Source organism: Vicugna pacos, chromosome 2 (assembly GCF_048564905.1).
Source record: "Vicugna pacos chromosome 2, VicPac4, whole genome shotgun sequence".
Classification (NCBI taxonomy): domain Eukaryota; kingdom Metazoa; phylum Chordata; class Mammalia; order Artiodactyla; family Camelidae; genus Vicugna; species Vicugna pacos.
In genome coordinates, this window is record NC_132988.1 from 111,662,897 (window position 1) to 111,688,764 (window position 25,868).

At 40.8% G+C, this 25,868-nt stretch overlaps 1 protein-coding gene across 6 annotated transcripts in view; it reads right to left on the reverse strand.

The window, feature by feature from the left end:
- Positions 1-11,865: 11,865 nt before the first annotated feature.
- Positions 11,866-25,868, reverse strand: part of C1QTNF7 (C1q and TNF related 7) — a 99,195-nt gene continuing 85,192 nt past the window's right edge. For 3 of the 6 annotated variants that reach the window (XM_006208093.4, XM_015242556.3, XM_072974240.1), the window contains exons 2-3: positions 16,324-16,569; positions 11,866-12,834 (exon numbers count right to left, since the gene is read on the reverse strand). In XM_006208093.4, coding sequence (XP_006208155.1) covers positions 12,203-12,834; positions 16,324-16,569 — 878 coding nt within the window. In that variant the 3' untranslated portion in view covers positions 11,866-12,202. Of the gene's footprint in view, positions 12,835-16,323; positions 16,570-16,672; positions 16,783-25,069; positions 25,128-25,868 lie in introns of those variants that run through there. The other 3 variants (XM_072974221.1, XM_072974213.1, XM_006208094.4) reach the window with 2 other exon arrangements.

Here is a 25,868-nt window from a genome sequence, read left to right on the forward strand (position 1 = left end):
GAAATTAGGAGAAAACAGAATCCATGGGGTAGAAAAGATACACAGAGTGTGAGGAAGCCAGTGGGTGGGATGAGAAGCCCCTGATGCAGAATGAAGGAGACACAAAGAAGAATGGAACCAAGGCCAGCATGAGGGTGGGAGTCAAGACCTGCCATGTCCCCCACTGAGGTCCTTGAGGACAGCTGGAGCCAACTAGTTCCTACAAGGTCTGGTCAAAGCAGGACCCCGTGCTCATTTCCCCTGCTCTGAATTTAAAAGGAAACAAATCTCCTTCAGAAGGCAGTGTATTGTTTTTCTTTCAATTGAGGATGTGAAACCAGGTATGATCTCACATTTTAGGGTAGAATTTGGAGCATGAAAGATTCCAAACTTTCATTAGCGCTGGCTCACATAATTCAAGGAAGACAAGTAGATTTCTTCTCAACGGTGTAGTCTTGTCTGTGGATGGCGGCCTCCCGGAGAATTTGCAGAGAAGAATTCTGAGGCTGCCCCTGGGCACAGTGGGAAGGAACGCTGTGATGGATTACCAATGTCTGCCATGAGTTTAGAGAAAGAAAGGCACTCACTTATTTTCCACCAAGGATGTGATATGGAAACAGACTTACAGGATTTAAGTGGCTTGCCCAAAAGTCACAAAAGGTTACAGGAATTGCTGGGATTAGATCTCCTGTCTTCCGACTTTCCATCCAGCTCTTCTTATGTCTTTCTGACTCAGCTTAACTTGGCTCTTTAAAGCTGCTTTGGGAAGCTAAGGATCATTTCTCACAAGAAAACCTGCTTCTTTTAGGAGAAATTAGTGCACAGCCCGTCTGAAGGTCACTTAGATTCCTATTATGCCTTTGTAGGAGAATTCTAAGAGGATAGAGCTGCCAGATTTTGCACATAAGAATACAAGGCAAGCACCCAGTTAAATATTTGGGACATCCTTACACTGAACAATTATTTATTGTGAAATTCAAATTTGATTGGATATCTTGAATTTAATTTGAATATTGTGCCTAGGAGGAGTCCAGTGGGTGAGGACTTCCTGTGTGGGTGGCTTGATACATCCATGCATATGTATCCTGGGTTCTGATCATCTTACCTACCAACCTTTGGATTATTTTTTGCCAGATGTCTGGCCACTGGAACACCTCAGGCAGCTGCACTGTGATTTTAGTTCTGAGTACACTTGTTCCTCGGTTTCTGGGAGGGATTGGTTACAGGACCCTCACAGATACCAAAATCCATGGATGCTCAAGTTCCTTCCAGTTGGTCCGCAGTAGCCGTGGGTGTAGAACCAGAGATATGGAGGGCCAGCTCTACAGTAAGACATGGTGTTTTCTACAGAAAACCCTTGAAACTCTCTGTTGTTGTTCCAGAGTAATTTCAATAATAATAGGGATGCACTGCAGTGTGAGAAATGTTATCTGAAGCTGTGATAGGGACAGATGATGATGGTGATGATTATTATTAGATTTTTAAGACTATTTTTCCAGAATAGTTTTAGGTTTACAACAAAATTGAGAGGGAGGTACAGAGATTTTCCTTTATACCTCAGACCCCACACATACATAGTCTTCCCTGTCATTAACATCACTCACCAGAATAGTTTAAAAAAGAAAACGTTTTTTAACCAAGGATGAGCCTACATTGACACATCATAATCACCCCAAGTTCGTATTTTATCTTACAGTTCACTCTTGGTGTTGCACATTCTATGAGTTTAGACAAATGTATAGTGACATATATCCATCATGATAACATCCTATAGAATATTTCCACGCCCTAAAAATCCTCTGTACTCTGCTTGTTCATCTCTCCCCGCCCCCTCCACTGGCAACCTACCTAAGGAGGCAAAGGACCTATACTTTGAAAATGATAAGACACTGATGAAAGAAATCGAAGATGACATAAACAGACAGAAAGATATACAGTGTCCTTGTATTGGAAGAATTAGTATTGTTAAAATGGCCATACTACCCAAGGTGAGATACAGACTCAGTGCAATCCCTATCAAATTATCCATGACATTTTTCATAGAGCTGGAATAAAAAATGTTAAAATTTGTATAGAAACACCAAATGCCATGGATAGCCAAAATCATCTTGAGAAAGGAGAACGGAGCTGGGGGAGTCAGGCTCCCTGACTTCTGACTACACTACAAAGCATCAGTAATCAAAACAGTATAGTAGGGGCACAAAAAGGGACACACAGATCAATGGAAGAGGACAGAGAGTCCAGAAATAAACTCTTCTGGTCAATTAATCAATGAAAAAGGAGGCAAGATTATACAATGGAGAAAAGACAGTCTCTTCAGTAAGTGATGCTGGGAAACAGGACAGCTACATGTAAAAGACTGAAATCAGAACATTCTCTAACACCACGTACAAAAATAAACTCAAAATGGATTAAAGATATAAATGTAAGACCAAATACTATAAAACTCCTAGAGGAAAACATAGGCAGAACACTCTTTGACATAAATCACAGCAATATATATTTTTTTGAACCAGCTCCTAGAGTAATGCAAATAAAAGTGAAAAATAAATGAGACCTAATTAAACTTAAAAGCTTCTGCACCACCAAGGATACATCAACAAAACAAAAAGACAACCTACAGAATGGGAGAAAATATTTGCAAATAATGCACCGACAAGGGACTGATTTCCAAAATATACAAACAACTCATACAGCTTAATATGAAAAAAACAAGCAACCCAATCAAAAAATAGATAGGAGACCTAAACAGACATCTCTCCAAAGAAGACATCCAGATGTTCAACAAGCAGATGAAAAGATGTTCAACATTGCTAATTGTTAGAGAAATGCAAATCAAAACTACAATGAGGAACCACCCCACACCAGTCAGAATGGCCATCATTAAGAAGTCCACAAATAATAAATGCTGGAAAGGATGTGGAGGAAAAGGAGCCCTCCTACACTGTTGGTGGGATAGATTATTGAGACTATTGTCTTGACTATTTCTTTCAGCCAAGACAGCATCTCACAAGCAGCCTTGTAAAAGTGCTGTAATTTGAGAGCATCTATGTAATGCCTTAAGAGTTTATAATTCTTCTACTTCCAGTGATTTCAGATCACTTCTTGGAATTCTGACCAGATTGAGCAAGATTTTATTTCAATAAATTCTGCCACCTCTGTGATGGCACTGGAGCGAAGCCATGGTTTCAGTCTTCCTCACGTGGCTGCTCATAAACACCTTGTCCATCCAAGAAATGCATTGGTTCTGAATGACTTCACGCTGTGGTTAACCCATTGGGTTTATAGTTCCTGGCGAATAAAAACTCCATAAAATGATGTCAATTCAAGACTCATTTCCTTCCCTGTTCAAGTTAGGGTGGGATCATTTAAAATATATATAAACTAGGGTTATTTTGTTTTATTCTTGCCTTAAAGAATCTTCTGGAATAGACATTCAAGGGTGCCACAAGAAGACATCAAGGCTGGTGCACGTGTCCACCTAAAATGTTAAGGTGTTTTCCTCTTTTTAGACTTTTTTTCTCTGCCATCTTTTGGGGTCATAATAAGGTGCAACTACCTTGACTATCTGAGAGCTTATGTAAAAGAAGTTGTCTGTAAAATATGTTTATTATAAAAATTGAAAGATTCAAGGGGGAGAAATGAAAACTCTCCTATTAGTAACTACTTTTAATCTAGACTTTTTCTATGCACACATGCACACAGACTTTAAAAATAGGATAATTGCTGAGAATAGTTTTTTTGTAATCTACTTTGATCTATTAATATTTCATGAGCAGATTATGGTACCAGTGCACTTTCATCCTCATGACCTTCGATGACACCATGTATATTCTATTAGATGAATGTATCGCAGTGCATTTCATCACTATTCTGTATTCAGACACTTAGGCTATTTCCCAGCTTTCTTATTCCAAACTTTGCCGCAAGGCTTTTTCTTGTAATTAAATCTTTGCAAACATTATTAATTATTTTCTTGGAATGCATTCTTACAAGTTGGAGACTTTGCAATTTTTGTATCCTAGACAAAACAAAAACGAAATATTTTGGCTATAGTCAGAGGGAATTGGGTTGAAGGCATAGTTTCTAGCTGCCTTTTGGGCCTTTCCAGGACAGGGAACAGTTCAACTAGGGATTCTCAGAAGGGACCAAATATCTTACCTGAAATGCTGACCAGCCATGTGGTTGTCTGTAAAAAAAAAAAAAAAAGATTATTTGGAAAATGGTCCTTGGGAAACAGGTAGATTGTGAGGACTGAGTGGACTCCGCCACTGTGATCATATTATACAGAACTTCTCATCTGGGGAAAATTTTGCCCCCAGGGGACACTTGACAGTGTCTGGAGATATCATTGATTGTTACGTTGGGAGCGGAGTTGTTAGTGGTACCTCCTGGGTGGAGGCCAAGCATGCTCTACTTCCTAGGATGCACTGGATGGACTGCATAGTGAAGAATGGTCTGGCCCCAAATTCAGAGTTGCTTGAGGCTGAGAAGTCCTGATGTAGAACAGAAAGAAAAGGAGTATCAGTGTCAGTGTGTCTCTTGGAAACCATGGCACAGCATTTAAACAATCCTAGTGGCAAATTCTATAGTTTTTAAAAAAAATTCTTTCCCCAAAAGACTCTTTAGTTCCCCAACATATTCAGCATGTTTTGTAAAGAAAACTGAAAGGAATTCAACTGCTGGATTTTCCTAAACACATGGTATAATGATGATGCTAAAAGATTTCCTGGGTCCTCCTTGGTAGAATTAAACCAGACCCCTAGACCTAGCACCCGTCTTAGGGCCAGTCTTTGTTTCTTGTGCAGAGTGAGGGAGGTGGGTGCAGTTTTGGCTTCTTAACATTTGCATAGCCTCCTGGTCTGTCCACCCTGGATATCTTGGCTGTGCTTGAGCAGGTCTTGATACTGACAGTGATAGCTTAGCTCCCAGCTGAATAGGAGGGAAACAACATTTACCAGCACCAAAGGAAGAGGAGCGAGGGAGGGGCTTTCTCCTCACTGTGCAGCAACCTGTCTACGAAACAGTGTCTCAGCAAAATGGTCTGGAGGGTGGGTAGTGCAGGTGTGTGTGCTCATGAAGAAGCTCGGGCACCGGAGGTGAGCAGGCAAGAGTTCCAACCGCACGTGTGTAAAGCTTGACTGTGGTCACTTTGCTCAATGGCTCTGAGCCTCGAGTTTCCCATCTTTAACGGGATAAGAGGAGTGCTTAACTCATAGTGAGCTGGAAAGCTATTTGGCTAGAATCTTGAACCCTTGAATGTATCAACAGCCACTTGTGGCTGTTGTAAGTTTAAGACAGGGACTTAAGGAGTGGACACTTTATCAAAACCTGTTCATCACTGCAAAGCTTTGGCCCCAAACTCCAATGTCATTTTCTTGTGAGTGGAGCTGGACCACTGTGAGACCTGAGGGCTCCTTGTGCATCAATTACAGGCAGCCCTAAGCAGCTCTGGAAGGTGTCCCTTCTGTCCTTCTCAAGATGGGGTACCAGTTCTATTGCATCCTCTTGATATGAATTTTTGGGAGACTCTACAGAGGGAAGGCATTAAAGAAAGGAGCCCTGTGCTGTTTAATTTCCACCTGGTCCCACCCCAGTTCTTGATTCCCCATCAATTTTCTGTCCTACTTTGAACTGCTCATTGTCTGAGAAGCCCGTCTCTGTGCATGATGTTACCAAGCCTCCCTTGCTTCCCAGAGCTGTTGGGTTTGGCCAGGGGGAGGTACAGATGGGAGACTGGAGGGTAGAAAGAGAGTGTGGTCAGAGATTTACCACCTTAGCCTCCTCCACATTTCTTCCTGGTTCTAGTGGTGGCCAGGCTCTTCTCCAGGCATGGTTCCTGGAGAAAGTTCTTCTTCTGAGTCTCAAGCTCTCTGCTGCATGAGCAACCAGTGTTGCCACCCTTCCACTTCAGACCTTGGAGTGGTGATGCTTCCTGCTGTCGCTAGTGCTTGGATGCCTCAACCCCTGTCCTCGGTTCTTTTAACCTTGCCTGCACTTCTGAATGCAGTTGTTCCACTGTATTCTCTATAGTCAAATTCTTTTGAGGGTGTCTTGCTGCTCCCTGCTTGGACCCTGAGTGGCACATCCCCAGGAGGGAAGAATTTGTAGAGATCTTGGTATGTGGCTTCAACTCTGACCGCCTCCCTTGTCATTCTTAAGCAACATCCCAGCACTGGGGCTCCTGACATGCCCATACACTGCTCCTCCTTCTAGTGGGAGCGAGGTGGGAGACAGGCACTGCTTTTCTTGAGGATGAAGTAAGGTCCAGGGCTAACAGGACCCATCATGGTGCTGGTTCCTACAGCTGCTGGTATCATCAGGCACCACGGACGATCTCTCAGTAAACAAGCAGGAGAACACGAAGACAGCAACACAGTCGCTGACCTCGGGTGGCATTTCAAACCGCCACTTCAGTTATCATTTTGTTGGCCAAGGAATGAATTGGATTTACTGGCCATTTTTTGATTCCACAAAGAGACTAATCTCCAAGGGTAATTCCTCCTTCTTTTTACAATTATCAAAGATAAGCACATAGATTGTTGTCATTTTAGGGTACTGACGTAAAAAATCAGAAAGTGAGAGGGGAAGATTTCAATTGAGAATAATCCATTCTTCCATTAAAAGTGTTGACTGGGAGCTTGCCTTCTGGCAGCCTGTAGCAAGAGCTCATCACAGATGCCAGGGGGGTAGAGGACACAGTATTTAGTCAAGTCTGACAAAATATTATCAAAAATTAGGTTCTCTACGAGAAAAATCATTCTGGCAACACATTTAGTTTGCATCATGCAGACAAAATAAATGCGGTTTTGATTTTATATGAAAACAGCCTACAGAGGTCACCTGTTGCTTTTGACTGACCGTCAACAACTTCTCGTTTCCTGGGCTTGGTATCTTTATTTTCCGTATGACTTAGGTGGGACCGATTCTGTTCTTAGCTCTAGAGATGGCCTCGTGATACAGGCATGGCCAATGGGAACACCACATCCCTCTGGCCAGTCACCGACTAAGCGACATAATTATGACTCAAGCAGGACCAGTTGGAACTAACAGGATGTCATCCCGGGTCTTTTGCTGGGACCACTGAGAAAGAGAAATACATACATTTTTGCCCGCAGAGGTGCAAAATGCAAACCCGGAGCTGTTGGTGGCTGGCTACCACAAGGGTAAGAGCCTGCCTGAGAGTGAAGTCCGTACTGGTGAGTGCCGACCTGTGAGACGGGGAGAGATGAAGTCCTGGGGACAGTGAACAAGTACCCAGATATGGCTCTAGGACTCTGTGTTATTTCAGTGCCTTCCCTCTTCTTGAGCCAGTTTGAGTTGGATTCTGTCAGTTGTAATCTTAAGAGTCTTGATGAATTCACGGGACGATCATAGAGCTTTTCTGTGGTGATCTCTGTCTCTCTCTCCATGTGCAAAGATTGTATTTCAGAAGAACTTGTCACTGATTAAGTCATCACATTTTTTATTGAGCACAGATTAGGGAAGACACTGCGTACAGTCCTGGGACGTAAAGACAATAGGACAAATCTCCACCAGATGGACCAGAGGAGAAACAGACGAGCTGTATGATGACACTTTTGTGAAATGAGTGTGAAATAGAATAAGGACCCAGCATGATGATGAAGAGACTAGACTCTGGAGCCAGACTGCCTGGCTCTGCTGTGCCACTTACCATTTCTTGTGCCACTTACACATTTCTTAACCTCACTGTCTCTCAGTTTCCTCATCTGTAAAATGGGGAGAATAATTGTTGTGAAGATCAAGTGAGTTCAGACAAGCAAAAAAATTGAGAGTGCTCAGTAAGTGTTCACTCTTGCTACTGTGACTATGTACTAGTTTCCAGGTGGTAAGGAAGACACCTGAGGTCACCTGTGGTTCCCCTTGGGCACAGGGGAAGAGGTAGAGGGAGATTAGAGAAAAGGAGCTGGGCTTTTGAGCTGAGCTTTGAATGGTAACCTAATCAGACAGACAAAGACAGCAATGGCATTACGAGCAAACGAAACAGCACGTGCAGAGGTCCTGAGGCATGCAGAAACAAGGCATCCTGGGACCACAGTTATCTGCATTTGCTTGGGTTATGGGTTGCATATGGGTGACTTTTGGAGATGTGACTATGAAAGTAAGCAGAGGTTAGATCCCAAAGAGTCTAATGTGCCCAGCTAAAGGGTGCTTGCATGAAAAATTAGGTAGGATAACATCTTTTTCAAGTGGCTGAATACCCACCTCAAAAGGGCTTAAGTGAAAATGGCATTTAATGGTGGTCATAACTGAAAAGTTCACAGGGAGAGCTGGCTATTATAGACATGTCTGGATCAGGACCCCAATGATGACTCCAAGTCACATTTCTATCCTTTATCTCCATTTTTCAACTTCATCTGTGCATATCTCCATTCTTCGATGATATTATGCTTTGTGATGGTGAGATGGCTTTTAGGAGCTCACAGGTTTAAGTCCAATGGGAAAGAATGCGATTCTCTTCTGTAGATGTCCCAGCAAAGTCTCGTGGCTCTGTTTGAGTTCCCTGAACCAATTATATTGGTGAGTGGAATACTATGTTCTGACTAACCAGGCCAGAGATTTACAAACTGCAAGAGTCAGTTCTACTTAGAAACTCGAAGACCTAGCATACAAGGGATGACGGTCCTTCAGGAGGAAACTGGGTATGAATAGCAGAAAAGGGGCATGCATTTCAGGTTGCAAAACCCAAATAAGTTCAAGACACGTTTTATATTGTAGAGACTGGAGGCCCACTGCTGGCTTTTAAGCTACGGAGTGACATGACCATATTTGTAATTGAGAAGGATGAATCTAACCTAGTGTGAAGAATGGATTGGAAGGTTGTGGCCAGAGCCAAAGGTTCAGTGGAAAAGTTTCCTACTAGTCCAGGGAAGAGATGATGAGTATATGAACAAAACCTCGGCACTGGGAGTGGAAACCTGCAATGACTCAGAAATGTACATGGAGGGCTAGAACCATAAACATTTCTGCTGAACAAAATTCCCTGGGGAAGGGAGGGAAGACATCTAGACTGTTCCTTAGGTTTTGGCTTTGGGGTCAGGGTGAGTAGTGAGGCCATTTACTCTAAGTGGAGGTACAGAAGGAAAGAGAGAAAGAGGAAGGTATAAAACAACAAATAGCTAATATCTAAAATGTAGTTATGTCCATGCTATTTTTCATTGAGTGGCAGAGAAAAAGTAGATTTAGAGTTTATGGATTCTTTTTTGCTTCATCACAAACAAAATGATGGATGACCTTAGGATGCCCTTATGCACACACGGGTACAAGGAAACACATGTGTCCTACAGATGTGTAACATAGGTACACACATGTTCACGTACACACAGTTTTGTGTTAGCCTTACTCTTTTCTTTTCTGTTTGTTTATTTTTCCCTTTTCTTCTCATCCGCTGCTGACTAATGTATTCGTTCTGTAGTTTATCAATCTTTGTAAGTGGCTTTAAATCCTTCTGGAATGAGATGGTACAGTGTCAATAAATATTTCTTAATACATATTCATTAAAAGTCAGCCCTTACAAAAGATGACAGGAATGAGACTTGGGTTTTTTTAAATCAAAATCGTTCTTCCTTACACAAATATCAGCAGAGGTAGATAAATTGTATCTGTTTTTTTTTTTGGGGGGGGGGGATAAAAGACAACTGCTTTTGTATAAGAGTTTATCCTTTTAATACCAAAATAGCCTTTCCATTCCCACTTTAGCTCTCTGATCCCTGCCACTATCCTGCCAGATATTTCAAAATAAAATTCATCACTTGGCCTAGAACCAGCTAAAGAAACTTCAGTTTAAAAAGCTACTCAAAATAGGCTTTGTAATAAAAGAAACATTTAGGAGATAAGAAAGTAAACAACGTCCCAAAAATGAATGCATTAAAGGATCATGATCAGAACAAAAATTTAAGCCACATAATAATCTTCTGAGTCATGACTGTTGGCAATAAGTTCTCCATTTCCAGTTTCTCCAGTGAATCCCATGGTCTTCAAAAGGCACGTATTTTGTTATTCCCCAGATTAGCTTCTTCTGTTGGTGGGTTTTTTTTTTTTTTAATTTACAGCTGGGAATTCCAGGTTCAATTGCTCTTCAGAGGCAGGTGACTATGTCAAACCACCTTTTCTCTCACTTCTTGGTCTAATTTTTATTGCCCCGGCCTCCCAGACCCACATGCTGACTCAGAGGCAGAGCAACAAGTGGAAAAAGCACGGAAGGCAGAGGAAGACGAAGGAAGCAAGACAGACCTGAGAGATGGGAGAAGCAAGGACTGCCCCTGTGCACAGTGGCTTGGTCATTGCAAATTTTACCCTTGGTAATGGCCAACCCAGCTCTGGAATGCGCAGGGGCTCCACACTTTCCCACAAGTAAAGTCCCTAATCCCTAGGTTGACGTTTGGGACTCTTGCAAGTATGGCTCATGGATTTCTCTTTTGGGTTTCTGTTCTCACTTTCATGCTCTGTCCCTATTACAACTTCTCTCTGAAGTGCCCTTCCCCCACGTTGGCCACTCCAAGTCCTCTCTGTCACTTCTGACCCAGGGGGCAGAGATTTCTCTAGCTGTTTTCTCTCACATTGTAACTTGGAAGTTAATCTTTCCTCCTCAGCATTCCTTCCAAAGTATTTTGTCTCTGTCTCCCATTTAGCACTTAGCATGTTTTAGCACGTTCATGTCCAGAATTCTAGGTATTTTGTGTGTGCGTGCATGTCATTTCCTTTCTTGTATCCTTAGAAATGTTGATGACAGGGGCTGCACCATATTCATCTTGGTGTTGTTTTACCTTCACAGAACCCAATGTGGTGATTCATATGTAGGAGACATTAAAACATATTTATTAACTGAATGAGCAAAGGGAGGAGTACATAGAAGGAGGGTCACATGATGCAAGGAAATACCATTACTACCAGCCAAGGGAGTGGGGGTGAGAGAATTATGGGTGAGATTAACTGAGGAATTGCAGTTCAGTGCGGAACAAGATGTCACCACTATGAGAGAGTGGGACTAAGGGATGTGTGAAACTTGGACGGGACAGCCATTTGCTCTGGTGTTTGATCATGCCCTCTCCTCCTCCTGTTACTCCTCCCATCAACTCATTCATAAACCAGTGAATAGATACTTCATTTTATTTGAATTCAATACCTAGGAAATCCATTAAAACAATGTCCTGCTACAATGTAAAGTAGTGCCTGTGAGAGTGCCTGAGTATCTGCAAGAAAGCTGAGAGGACAAATACTTGTCCTGGGAAACCATCACAGTAAAGAATCTAGGAGAATGATCTGCTAACTGGTCTCTGTAACTTGTTTCTTTTCATTTTGATTACTCCTCCTGGAGTATCTAGATTTTCCACCACTTCTTGATTCAAATACCAATGGTGTTTTGAGGATGAAGTGGGGAGAATGCAGCTGCTGAATTCCTTGTTTTATTTGCACCCCTCCCACTTACTTAACAATACACACCTTAGCACATATGGTGTCCTTCCATGCTCTGGCCCCCACTCCTAGGAAGAGAAGGTCCTGTGCCTCCAGCATTGAGTCAGTCTATTTGCCATGGTGCTCATCATGCTGAGCTGTGACAGCATGCAGATCACACACTAGCCCGTATGAAGGTAGGAATTTTATCTTAACTCATTATTGAATCTGATCCAGCATCATAGCGTCTGGCTCATACAGGCTCATTAAAGAGTTGTTGAGTGAATATATACAAGCATAAGGGAATGAATAATACAACAAAAAAATCACTTCACTTTGGCTTGCTTGAAATTACTTGGCAACTCTTACCTTAATTTTATTTTTTTTTACTTACTGTAGCCTTTTGAGAATTGTCAAGGAATTTGGGATGTTATGATTCTCTTAAATAATAGGCAGAAATGCAATTTTACAAAGATTTAATGAGACAATATCATTGCCAGCTGGTTTTTAGCACTCACGGAATTTAATAGAATTTGTAACATTGTCTTTAATTTGTTTAAATATTTATGAACATTGCTTTTGAGAGAACGTATCTGGGGTTATTGTTTTATATAATTCATTCTGTTGTGGTTTCAATGGTTTGGTGGTTTAACTTCTTTTAATAGATCCTGCTAGAACTGTCTGTAAATGCTCTGGAGTCTGAGTGGGAGTCTTTTTTGGATCTCATTTCTTCTTCTTCCACCTTCCAGGGCCCCAGATTAAGTCAAAGTTTCTTCCACAAGGATCCTGGGACATTTGGGACAGCAGATCAGAGCTCATCATCTTCTGATATGGAATCTAGATAATCCGTGTCAACATAGAGGAGAAATCCGGAGAACAAGCTGTCTGCCCAGCCTGGGTCTGAGAAGAGGCCGTTCTGGTCAGTGAAGAAGATCTCCAGCCAGACTTCATCCTCTGGCTGCAAGTAGATGACCGTGGACCCCGAAGCCACGTCATGGTTTCCTGTGTTGGCGTCAAAGGTCTTTATCCGGTACTGCCCGTTGTGTACCAGCCCAATGGCCAGATGCTTATTTGCCAATGTGATATCATAAGAAAAGTAATAGATCCCAGGGAAAGCACAGATGAACTTCCCTGTTGCAGGGTTGTAGTGCTCTCCCTCATTGAAGAGGACCTTGTTAAATATGATTGGTAGCCTTTCTTCTGGGTAGCTTGTGGTGATGCCAACAGAGAAGGCAGATTTGAGCACGATGCTTCCACATCTACAAACACCAGGCAGCCCCGGGTCCCCTTGCTCCCCTCTGTCTCCTTTTGGTCCAGGAGGCCCAACAGGACCTACTTCTCCTTTCTCTCCCTCAGGTCCCATGGGTCCTTTCTTCCCAGTCTCTCCCTGGTCCCCTTTCTCTCCAGCAAGGCCCAGTGGTCCGGTCTTACCTCTCAGACCTTCAAACAGAGTTTATAGTGGAATTAGTAGGTTCTGTAAATATAGAGTCACAAGCAACATGCCCACAGACCCTAAATTTGTCTTTTCAGTCAATTTCAACAGTATACTACTAAATAATTAATATTTTAAAAAATCACTGATGCATTAAAGTGGAAATAGAAAAATCTCATCAGAACATCAAGAACAACTTCTTGCATGTGTAGGAAGTCATTTAAATCCCAATTAATTTAAAATAATTAACCATCATTTTGATGATGGATCACCTGCTGCTAAACTAGTCACATACAGATACTCATCACCACAGGAGGAATTCAGTGGGCACAATGATATTATCCCCCGGAGTGGGATCATGGGGGCAGAGAGAACAAGACGAATGCTTAGAGGCTACTTAGTTTCATGCCCCATTCTCCTTCTATCAGTGTTAATAATAAAAATGTCAAAATTAGATGAGCTCATATTTATTGAACATTTAGCATGCACCAGGGGCAATGCTTTGTGTGCATGCATTATCTTCTTTAAGTCTTGCCATAACTTTATGAACTAGGATTTCATTTTACTTTCACTGTAGATGAGAAAACTAAGCCATGGAGAAGGTAGTTCGCTCAAGGGAACAGAGCTAGTGAGTGATGGAGCTGTGATCTGAACTCATGCCTGCCTGACTCTGGTGCCTGAACATCTCCTGGGGCAGTGGCCAGAGTATAAATTGTAAAGTGCACCTGCAACACAGCGAGGGCTCTTCAATATGGCACGATAACTAAGCAAGGATGACTGTCAGCACTGCATGTAGTTCTTTTTTGGAGGAGAAAACTGAGTCCCAGAGAGGTGAAGAAACTTGCTTTAGTAGCAAGGCTGGGACTGGAATCCAAGTTTCCCCGTCACCAAAATGCCTCTTACCTTTGGGGCTGAAATGAAAAAGCTTTAATTCTTTTTGGCACCACAGCTAAATGGTTGTATTATTTTAGATAGATCTTTTAATTTCTCTGGGTCTCCATGTATATAGAAAAGATACGAGAGTTGTGGAAGGATTTCAACAAATTCAAAATCATCATACAGGAATATTTTCTGTTTGTTCAGATCTTTATATCTACAGATCAATCAAAGGCCAAATGGAGAGAAATTATGATCATGGTTTGAAAGTGATAAGTAAAATCTATTTAATGTTTAAGTCATATATGTAATAACAGTGTTTAGAAGCATCAAAATGTCATTCAATTTTTTTTGTCAAAAGCATTCCATAAATAGTGCTTGTATAATGATACTTTATTGAAAAGTATCCAAATTATTGGTAATTTGTAATGCAATTTTGTAGTCAGGGAAACTACATTGTTGTTACATTGCATAGCTTTACTCTTAACTATATTATCTGTTCTGAGGAACCTTTATGAAGCTAAGCCTTTTATCTTGATAGTGCTTTAATATAACTTATTTGAATATTACACATACATCAATATGAGTCTGACCATTTTTTAGTTATTTGGCAAATTTAGCAATGAAGCATTCTGGATACTACAAGTTTTAGGACAATGAAATCCTCACCCTTAAAACATCAAGTTTTTTTTTAATAATTTTAGAAGAGGTTGTTTAATAATTTGTGATGCACGGAAGATGCTAATAATGAATTAGCAACTGTGTTTTGGTGACTAGGGTCAGCATTGTTACTGACCCCAGGACCATCCCCCGGTTCTACATGACCTCTGTTACTAGGTTGAAATTCCACTGGCCCCAGTCAGAACACACTCTGGTATTTATTTCTTGAAATAAGGCCATGATAGTCTGATCTTTCAATGTTTGCTTCTTTTTGGTAGAAATGGAATATGAGTACTATTTTACTGTTAAATTAACTTTGGAATCAAGGACTAACACAACTTATACGTTGTTATTTTATGTTCAGTAGGAGCTTAACTTTTGCTGTCTTAATCAGTGACCTTAGATACAGCAATAAAAACACATTTTGACATCAGTAAAAATTCCTACCATTAAATTTCATTATGTATTGAAATTCCTCTGCCTCTATAACTTTGGTCAAGTCACTTCTTGTCTGAGTTTCAAATGACCCATTTGTACTGTGAAGAAATTGGATCTAAATCCAGTCTAAACCTAGTGGGGAAAGTAGTAGACAGTGACTCAGTAGACTTGAAAAAGCCCTTGTCCAGCCCTGGATTAGTTAGATGAGTCTGAAGAAAGGGCTTTGTCCTTCTGACTTTAGTTTCCCGGTTCTTGAAATGAGGGTGTTGGACTAGAATGCTAGAGGTCTCATCCTCTTGAAAATTCTTTGAGACCAAGCCAAAAATACTAAGATACAACTTTATAGTGTGAGCCATGAAAAAGTCTTTACAATCTCAACACCTGGATTTCTGTAGCTATTTAACATTTTGAACTGCTGAGAGTTAGCTAATCAAGGGCTAGCTGTAATAATTTATTGAAATTCTTCCTGTTTGCATAAAGGATTTGCCCTTGTGATAAGGGACAATTAATAAAGAACGGAATGAAGGGATAAATCATCCTCCCCTCCCTATTCAGGGCAGACATCTGCTTGGTAGAGAGGAGAATTATGGAGTGTTAGTCTATGCTTAGATACTGAAGCTTGGAGAGAAAGGATTTCTTCTTAGTTCTTCATGAAATGAGTCTACAAGGAGTTTTTCTTCAGTACCATTTCTTTTTTCCATCCATCCATCCACGCATCAGTCCATCCTAGATTTACATGTGCATGCATGCATCCATCTAAACCATCTAATACTGACTGATCATCCACTACATGCTAGGCACTGTGCTAGGGGCTGTGGGTGATTGACACGGGAAAAAAGTGAGAACTACTGAATGAGCAGAGGACAACTGTGTGGCTGTACAGAGCTATAAGCTATAAGACATCTATTTTTTTTAGCTGTTACAGGACAGGTGGGAAAGTGTTGAACTGGGAAAGATAGGCTTTTTAATACTACTGTCATGTCGTCTGTGAAAAGCAAAATCTAGAAGCCTTTTTGTGCCTTTGTTCAGGATATTAGTGCAGAGCAGGATGGCCTCTGTGCCTCTGGCTTCTAATTTCTGCCCCCGCTTCATCTGTCTGTCTCCTCCCCATGCATCTGTCTATCTATCCATCCATGCTCTCACATCCAGCCACTGCCTGCTAGCTGCACCAGCCCAGCAGTCACGGGCTTCAGGTGTTCCAGGAGAATCCAGCTCTGTGCTTCACTAGCAGTTCACTTCTGTCCCCATTTATGCGTGTCGTCATGCTATCGCTCTGTATTCTCATCTGTACAGCATGATCACGGCCCCTTGAAGGAGCTGTCATTACAGTGAAATGGGAATGCAGGTAGACAATTGGGAGCAGAGTCTGAAGCGCAGTGAGGACTCAGTGAGTTGCTATGATGAATAAAGGTGACGTAGAGTGGGGATTTAAGGAGCTAGTCTTGTTAGAAAAAGAGACAAAGCAAGGGAGTCATTTTAAGGTGGGGGTGACAGAGGAGTGTTTATGGAAATTCATCCTTTACCTGCAGCCCCCTTTTCGCCTTTCTCTCCTTTCCTGCCGTCTCTACCGTCTCGTCCTGGGAGGCCGATCCTACCGTGGGGCCCCGGGGAGCCGTTTGCGCCAGGGGGGCCTGGAGGTCCGGGTAAGCCAGGAACGCTGCAGATGTATTTGGGGGAGTAGCTGTCCCCTTTGAACTGATGGCCGCGAGGCTGTCCACTTGCACAAATGGCAAAACTTGTGACATAGAGCAAGACAAACATCTTTGGTTCTGGAAGAGAAAAACACGGACATAAATGCACCCTCTTAGGTGGGGGTTCTGGCAGACCTGAACATGAGAAAGGGCATTTGCAACAATCCCCCCCAGTGCTCACCTCTCCACGCGTGTCTAAAGCCCCTGTTCACCCTCATTATTCCACTGGATCAGCATGTTATTGATGGAGAGTTCTCAGTGCCCCACACAAGGGTGGGTGGAGATGAAGTACTGATTTAAAATATTCCAAAATAAATCACTTTTTTTGTATACATATCTTTTTTTGAAGTGTAATCAGTTTACAGCGTTGTGTCAATTTCTGGTGTACAGCACAATGCTTCAGTCATACATAGACATACATATATTCGTTTCCATATTCTTTTTCACTATAAGTTACTACAAGATACTGAATATAGTTCACTATGCTAGAAAGTATGAACTTGTTGTTTATCTCAAAATAAATCACTTTATTGCATTTTTTTTCCTGCAGGAATCAAAGATGGACTTTTGAAAACAGATGTCTTTTCTTTGAAAAAGTGCCCATTTTTTGAAAGAAAATTAGAGATGCAAATGAATAGGATAAACATTAATGTTATTCCTACACCCAGAGATAATTACTCTTTACATTTTGATGTCTACATCTTTCTGGTCTCTTTTTCTGTGCTCTGAAGAAAATTGCTATCATATCATTCCTGCAACTCTTTAACTTTTTTCACTTAGTGTGTCATGAGTGTCTTCCCATGTCAAAAAGTATTCAGAAGATTAAAAAACTGTTGCATTTGTCCTGCTGTTTTTTATGTACTCTGTTCCCTGTCACAGACATGCGCTTCCAGTTTCTTGCCAGTATAAACACCGTGCTAGGTAGGCATCCTCGTAGCTAACATTTGCATGCACCCGTGGTCGTTTCCTTAGAATTTATGGGCTTTTTAAAGCAAAAGAAAGGAAGTGACATTTTCAGGAAAATCATGTTTTTCACTTGAGAATCATGTGTCATGCCAATTAGTGCTAATTGGAGAACTCTGCATGTCCTGAGTCACGGGGGTGTCTCAAACTTTAATTCAAAACCTGCAGGATACAATGCCATGATATCCCATTAATCTGTTAGCACTGGGGTTCCCTTAAAGAGCTGAGTGAAATTAATCCATGCAGAGCCACGTGCTCCGAGTGAAGCAGGCAGCAGGTCCCTTCAGCTGTGATCCAATGAGATTTGGTATTTCCCTCCACAAAGCTGGGCAGCTGAGAGTGATGGATCGTTTATTAGCATGGCATTTGGCATATAGGCTGGGGACACAATTTTCTAGGCTAATGGTCTTTAGGATTATCAGCATCGAGGATGGGACAATGCATATATGTGGTTCTGGGGCGGTGTAAATGAGTGGTTTTTGCATGGTTGGGCCTGTGCTTTAATAAGAAACCTGTGCGAGGCTTGACATACATGCCTGGTGCATACTTGCCCAAAGGAAATAATTATAACATGTGGGAAAAGCAGTTGGATGGAGTTTCTGTGTGTTCTGACAGCCACACCAGAAAATTAGCCAGCACACTGTACCACTTTTATGGTGCCCAGGGGGACATTGCAACATCTTGGAATTAGATATAGAAATTTGCCAGAGCATTGGAATGACAAACTGAGAAAAACACAGTGTGCACATGTCATTTGAGATACATCTGATTCCTAGAAATCTTATTAGTGAAAAACTGAAGCAACTTATCCAAATACAGGTTCTGTATCCTTGACCAAACCTCCACGTTACCAGCGTCCTGTCCCTTCCAATAAAACCAAAAAAAAAAAAAAAATCAAAGAGAACATTTTTGCTGTCTACTTATAGAGCACAAACTCAGAATTACTTATCCCATTATTCAACTGGGATTAAGGCACTTTCTTTACCAGCAGATCTGATAAACATACTAGCCCTTCCAAAGGTGCCTCAGATGAAAGAAAATGGAAAGAATCTTTTATCCAAACCTCTGCCAGTTAAAACAAGACATGATGATTAAATTGCTAGTTCTCCCTTGGGGAAAAAAAGAAGAACAGCTGATTAGAGGAGGCTTCGAGAAGGGATTTGAAAGAAGAGAACAGATATGTATAAGGAGGGTTTCAGCCAGGCATGGGATGAGACGCTGTAACTGGGGCCAGGAGCTGGTTCTAAGCGGGACTAAAGTGATCTGGAGAGAAGGTGCTTTGGGCAGTGGCATCTCAGACACTGGTGGAGATGTTGGAAACACACATGCCAACAGGTGCGGGTCAGTCTATGATGGAGCATGCAATAAGAGTCAAGATTATGGTGATAGAGGATGCAGACATTTTAAAGATGTGCTCAGAAAAAAGGATGTTAATGTTTCCAACAGCCAGGCCACAAGGTGCTCAAAGAAGGAATAAATCAAAACAACCAAAACAGATGCACTCATCGAACAAATGAGTTGCCTTTCGTTGACAAATGCACTGGAGAATGATCTGTACGCAGTATGAATGCTGAAAGCATCCCCAGTTGAAGATTTTTTAATTTTTATTTTAATTTTGTTTATTTGTTTTTAAAAATTTCGTTGAGGGGGAGGTAATGAGGCTTATTTATTTATTTTTAATGGAGGTACTGGGGATTGAACCCAAGACCTTGTGCATGCTAGGCATGCACTCTACCCCTGAGCTATACTCTCCCCTCTCCCCCAGTTAGAAGATTTTGAAAGACACTCAGAATGGTTGTCCATTAAAATCCTCATCAGAACTGAGGAGCAAGGTGATGATGGTATGGTGGTGAGTGGCCAGCCGAGGCTTGTGACTCAGTTCACCAAGATGACAACAGGCGTGGATTACAATGGAAAACTACAGTGGCATCACTTTGTAAAGGTTTTTCATTTCATTTCAAAGTCAGAAGCCTCATGGTCCATGGTCCTCAAGGCCCTGCTTGATTGGTCGCCCACCATCCTCATCTCCCAGACTTCATCTTCCTCTAATCTCCTTCCCATGTCCTCAGCTCCAGTCACTGGAATCCTGGATGTTCCCCAAAGATGCCAGGTATGCTCTGCCTTTGGGCCTTCACACTGGCTCTTCCCTCTGCCTAGAACTCTCTTCTCCAAGATGCATTCATGTCTCACTCCCTCATCTGCTTATGTCTTTGCTCAGATGCTGCCCCTTCATTAAAACCAACCCTCACCTCCTTACCCAACATTACGAATGACCTGCTGCTATTCCTGACCCTCCCTCATTCTGCTCTATTTTTTTCTCTTCTCCATTCTACTCATCAGCCTCGAACTTACTAGATTATTCTTATTTTTATTGTGCTATTTAAATATTATATTCATGCATCTGATAGGATGTAACTCCAGGAGGGCAGAAATCTTTGTCTTAGCCTTTGGTATCTCCAACTGCCTAGAACAGTGCTTGGCACAAAAAAAATTCAGGCTTGGGGAGAAGTTTTTTTTGGGGGGAAGGTGTGGTTTTTGTGGAAAAAGAACTAGAGAGAAATTATGGAATATGGGAATACTACAAAAGAAAGAGAAAAGAAAGGATTTAGAAAAATATTCCTGGGATCTACAGGTCTCTTTTGTGGTGTTTGAGAAACACACATAAAGGGCTTGAGTTGTCTTACTTTCATATGGTCTAGAGTATTCAAAGTGTTTTTTTTTGTACAGATAAAACATGCACAGTCATAATTTTTTTCTATTATTATTATTATTATTATTATTATTACTTTTTTAATTGAGTTATAGTCATTTTACAATGTTGTGTCTTCCAGTGTAGAGTGGAATTTTTCAGTTATACATGAACATACATATGTTCACTGTCACATTTTTTTTCACTGTGAGCTACCACAAGATCTCGTATATATTTCCCTGTGCTGTACAGTATTATCCTGTTTATCTATTCTGCATATGCCTGTCAGCATCTACAAATTTTGAACTCCCAGGTGGGAAGGGACAGACTAGGAGTCATAAAATTTTCTGAAAAAGGATATACAGTGAAAAGGAAATCTCTTCTCCTTCCTTCCCGTCTCCCAGACATCCAGGTTCCCTCTCTAGAGACAATCACTGTTGCTGATTCCTTGTGTGTCCTTCTGGCACACTGTATGAACTTCTTGCACTTTGCCTTTTCACTTATCTTGGAGATCTTTCGATATCAGTATATAGATAGAGCTACCTCATTTTCTTTTTAGTAGCTATAGAACATCCATCATATGAATGTATTATATTTAACTAGTGCCCTATTGATGGACATTTGGGATATTTTTATTCTTGCGCTATTATAAACCACAGTGCGATGAATATTTGTATATATCTCATATATATATTATTCCTTGCCCTATGGTTCATGACAGGAGCAGCAAATAACTTTTCCCAGTTTGTTTTTTTCACTTTGTTCATGTGTTTTTAAAAATATTTTTATCATGAAAACTTTTTTTTTTTTTTGAGGTTCAACTGTGTTTAGGCGTTCCCCACTTTGAGATGATAAAAAGAATTCTCCCACTTTCAGTTCTTTGTTTCATTTTTAAAAAACATTTCCAACTTGAGGCCTTGGAATTTTTCTGATAAAAACTGTGAGATAAGGATCCACCTTTACATTTTCAACACCTTGTATTGAATAATCCATCCTTCACCCGCTGTCTGACTGGTTTACAATGAGTTTGGTTATTTTGGCTTGGAATGAACTGAGTCATGGCTCTATACACATTACAATATTTTAAAACAACTTATTTGAGATTTAACTTAGCACATCATAAAACTGACCAATTTAATGTACACCATAATCTAATTTTAGAACATTTTCAAAACTACAGAAAGAAACCTCATGCACAATAGCAGTCACTCCTCATACAAAAAACTTTGAAGGATTGCATTGCATTATGCAAATATATGTAGAATATGTGCTCAAATGTATTTCTTCCACGAATACGCTCCTTTGGAGTTAGACAATCAAAGCTCTGGAAATACTGTTAATTTGAACAGATTTGTCCTGGATGTTAATTGTAAATGACTCTCCTATTTTTCTGTAGGAATTACAAAGTAGCAGGTCTTTAATTCTTAAACACATACTTAAAAAATTACTTTGTGGTACTGTAGATTTCAAAGCCTTCATGTTAATGTGTGTTTTGAATCTGTAGGGCAGAAACGTAGTGTCAGTGTTTTGTAAGCTTTTTAAGCCATAGAATCCTTTGTTTTTGCTGCACTAGCTGTGGAAAACATTTGGAGAAATACTAAATAAATCAGTGCATAGATTTAAGTTTGAGATCTGTTTGTAAATAGCATGTTTTTTCTTTATTTTAAAATAAAATAAACTCATCCATACATGGTCAACTAATCTTTGACAAGGGAGCTAAGAGTACTCAGCAGGCAAAAAATAGTCTCTTCAAAAAATGGTGTTGGCAAAACTGGATATTCATATGCAAAGTAATGAAATTGGAACTCTATCTCACACCACTCAGAAATGAACTCAAAATGGATTAAAGACTTAAATCTAAGGCCCAAGACATAAAACCTCTGGAAGAACACAGGGGAAAAGCCCTATGACCCTGGCCTTGGCAACCATTTTTTGGACGTGACACCAAAGGCATAAACAACAAAAGCAAAAATAGACAAGTTGGGCTACATCAAACTAAAAACCTTCTGCAAAGCAAAAGAAATGGTCAACAGAATGAAAAGACAACCTATGGAATGGAGGAAAATATTTGCAAATCATGTATCTGATAAGGGGTTAATATCCAGAATACATTGAAAAAAACTCATACAATTCAATAGTAAAAGCCAAATAAGCCAATTAAAATGGGCAAAACATCTGAAATGACATTTTTCCAAAGGAGACATACAGGTGGACAGTAGGTACGTGGAGAGATGCTCAACATCACTAATCATCAGGGAAATGCAAATCCAAACCACAGTGAGGCCCCACCTGTTAGCATGGCTGTCATCAAGAAGAGAAGAGGTAACAAGTCTTGGTAAGAACGTGGAGAAAAGGAACACTGTGCACTGTTGGTGAGAAAATAAATCCGTACAGCCACTAGGGAATCTTGAGATTCCTCAAGAAATTAAAAACAGAACTACTATATGATCCAGCAGCCTCACTTTTGCATAGTATATATCTGAAGGAAATGAAATCATTGCCTTGAAGAGCTATCTGAATTCCCATGTTCATTGCAGAATTATTCACAATAGCCAAGACATGGGAGCAGCTTAAGTTTCCATTGACAGATGAATGGGTAAGGAAAATGTGGTAAATATATATTTATACATACAATACACACTGAAATGCTATTCAGCCACTAAAAAGAAGGAAATTCTGTTAATTGTGAAAACGTGGATGAAGCTTGAAGGCATTATGCTAAGTGAAATAAATCAGACAGAGGAAGACAAAGTATCTTGCTTATATGTGAAATCTAAAAAGCCTAACTCATAGAAACAAAGTAGAATGGTGGTTACCAGGGGCTGAAGTGTGGGGGAACGAGCTTTTGGTCAATGGGTACAAATAAAGGATCTTCCAGTTATGAGATGAGTATGTCTTGGGGATCTAATGTACAGCATGGTGTGTATAATTAATAATACTGTATCATATACTTTAAAGTTGCTGAGAGAGATCTTAAATGCTCTCACTAATCACACAAAAAAAGATAATTATGTGAAGTGATGGATGTGTTAACTAATCTTATTGTGGTAATTTTGCAATACATATGTGTACCAAATTTTCATGGTTTACACCTTAAACACTCACAATATTATATATCAATTATATCACAATAAAGCTGAAAAAATTTAAATGTAGCTGAAGTAAATGTAAAATAGTTCAGCTGCTGTACAAAACAATATGGTGAGTCCTCAAAAAATTAATAGAGAATTATCATATATTCAGCAATTCCAATTCGAGTATACCCAAAAGTAGTGAAGGAAGGGTCTCAAATGGATATCTGTACCCCCATATTCACAGCAGCATTATTCACAATAGCCAAAAGGTGGAAGAAACCAAAGTGTCCATCAACAGATGAATGGATGAACAAAATATGGTACATATATAAATGGAATATTACACACCCTTCAAAAGGAAGAAAATTTTGACACATATTACAAGAGGGATGCATCCTGAAGACTTTAATGCCAAGTGAAATAAGCCATTCACAAAAGGACCAAAGTTGTATGATTCTACCTATCTGATAAATCCAGAATAGTCAAAACTGTAGAGACAGAAAATAGAAGCATGGTTGCCAAGGGCTGGGGGTCAGTCGGGGGATGAGGAGTTAGTGTTTAATGAGGACAGAGGTTCAGCTGGAGAAGATGAAAAGTTCTGGAGATGGATGGGGGTGTGATGGGGGTGTGATGGGGGTGTGACGGTGGTACAGCATTGTGAATATACCTCATGCCATGAGACTATAGACTTAAAAGTGACAAATTTTGTTATGCATATTTTACCACAATAAAAAAAAACTAAAAAAAGATGAATTGGGATGTATGGAACACATTAGTATTCTTATTACTGAGGTAGGTGCTCTAAAGACGCCATTTCCCACTCCCCACACCACTTTTAAGAAGTAGGGGCTGGTTCCTTCACTTTACAAATAAGAAAACAAAATCTGAGGGCTCAAGTCTACCCAGCTCTAAAGATGGCACAGGCAGGATTTGAACCAAGCTCTTTGGTCTCTAAACCCTTGGGTTTTCCCCTACATCACATGAGGGAAATTGGAATCTTCATGACAAAGGGCTGGCCTCAATTACTAATTCAAGTTGAAAATGTGTTTGGCCTGGAAATGATTAGGAAGAGGATAGGTAACCATGGCAGCCAAAATGGGACACAGCCTTGTCCTTCAGGGAAGAGATTTCACAACAGCAGGCTTTGTCCTTCTCTGGCTGCACTAGGAGTGGCACTGCTGGCAAGACAGGATGGGACCTCAGGTGTTCACATCCCAGTGCCTTCTGGTTGGTGCTTCCTCAGCTCTGCCTTTGGGGCTCCAGTTTTCCCCTTCAAAACTGCTTCTCCTGTTGGCCATGAACTCCCTTCCCCTCTCCTGTCACTACCACACCCTGCAGAACCAGAGCACACTGTGTTACGGCTGACTATTGCTTTTTCTCCACCCAGATGTTAACTCTGTCACCAACACTTAGGACAAAGACTGGTCTACAGTAGAGGCTCATCAAAGGTTGAACGATGGAAAATAATTACCCATCAATATTTATTTTTGTCAGCAGTTCATGATCTATAGAGGTTTGGCTGCTTTCAGTAAAGGGATAGGATATCACTAACAGTAATCAATCCTGACATGTGTCAAACATTTTGTTGTCCACAGAGCAATGTTAAGCCCATATCATCTTCCCAAAGACCCTTTTGCAGTTGGTTGGACAGGGAATCAATATCTAGAGAAGTCAGGTGACTTGTCTATGGTCACAAAACTAGTGTCAGACCAGAGATTTGAACCCAGGTCTTCAGTTTCATGGATTCTTCTTACAGAGGCATCTGTTTAATAAACTCAAAAGCTACCGTAACAATACAGGACGTTGCAGCTACATTTGCCAAAATTCTAAAAAAAAAGAGTAAACACCATACCTTGCTCTGGGATGGTAGGTTGCTCCAGAATTCTAAATCCACAAGAGACTGAGGATCTTTCATGAGAGCTCAGAGAAAAAACTTGCTTTGGTACCAGACAGAAAAACAGATCCAAGTTCTCAGAGGTTTCCAAATAGTTGTGCTAAAAATAATTCTCTCCTTTCGTCCCAAAGAGCCAGAGGCCCTGGAAGTCATTCATTGGGTGAGGCTCGATCCGGGCCAGTTAAAATCACGGTTTTGTTTGAGATAAACCTTAAAGTGCCTGCTTTCCTTGATCGTTAAGTGTAGAGGCGCCTCCATCTCTGTGTGTTGTGGCCTCATTTTCAGATTTGTTTACTTAAGTTTTCCTCTCTTCATTTGTTTTCCACTGAGTGGATGTCACAGGAAAAAAAATTAGTCACTGGTTGGAAATTAGTTATTAACTGAGAGAAAAGAGTCTTTTCCTACTTGAGAATTTTCGATACAGAATCTTCAGATTCTGGACGTAGGATTGTGTCTTGTGGGATACCAGGGAGAGTGGCCCCACTCCGGGTAAATATGGCAGGAGAATGGCCCCTCACCCTATGTGCTGCGAAGTGAAAGAGGGTGGTGAGTCCTGTGCTGATGTTTTCTTTGTTCTCTGCTGAATGGATAAATGATTGGGGATTTGTAGGGAAGATTAATATGTCTTTGTTCCTATAGAGAGCTGATCACAATGAACTCAAAAGGCAGAATGGTTCTCCAAACCCCCTGACGACTCATCTTCAGTGCAATCAATTTCTCTTTGTCCTTTTGATAGGAACCTCATGCATCTCCTTAG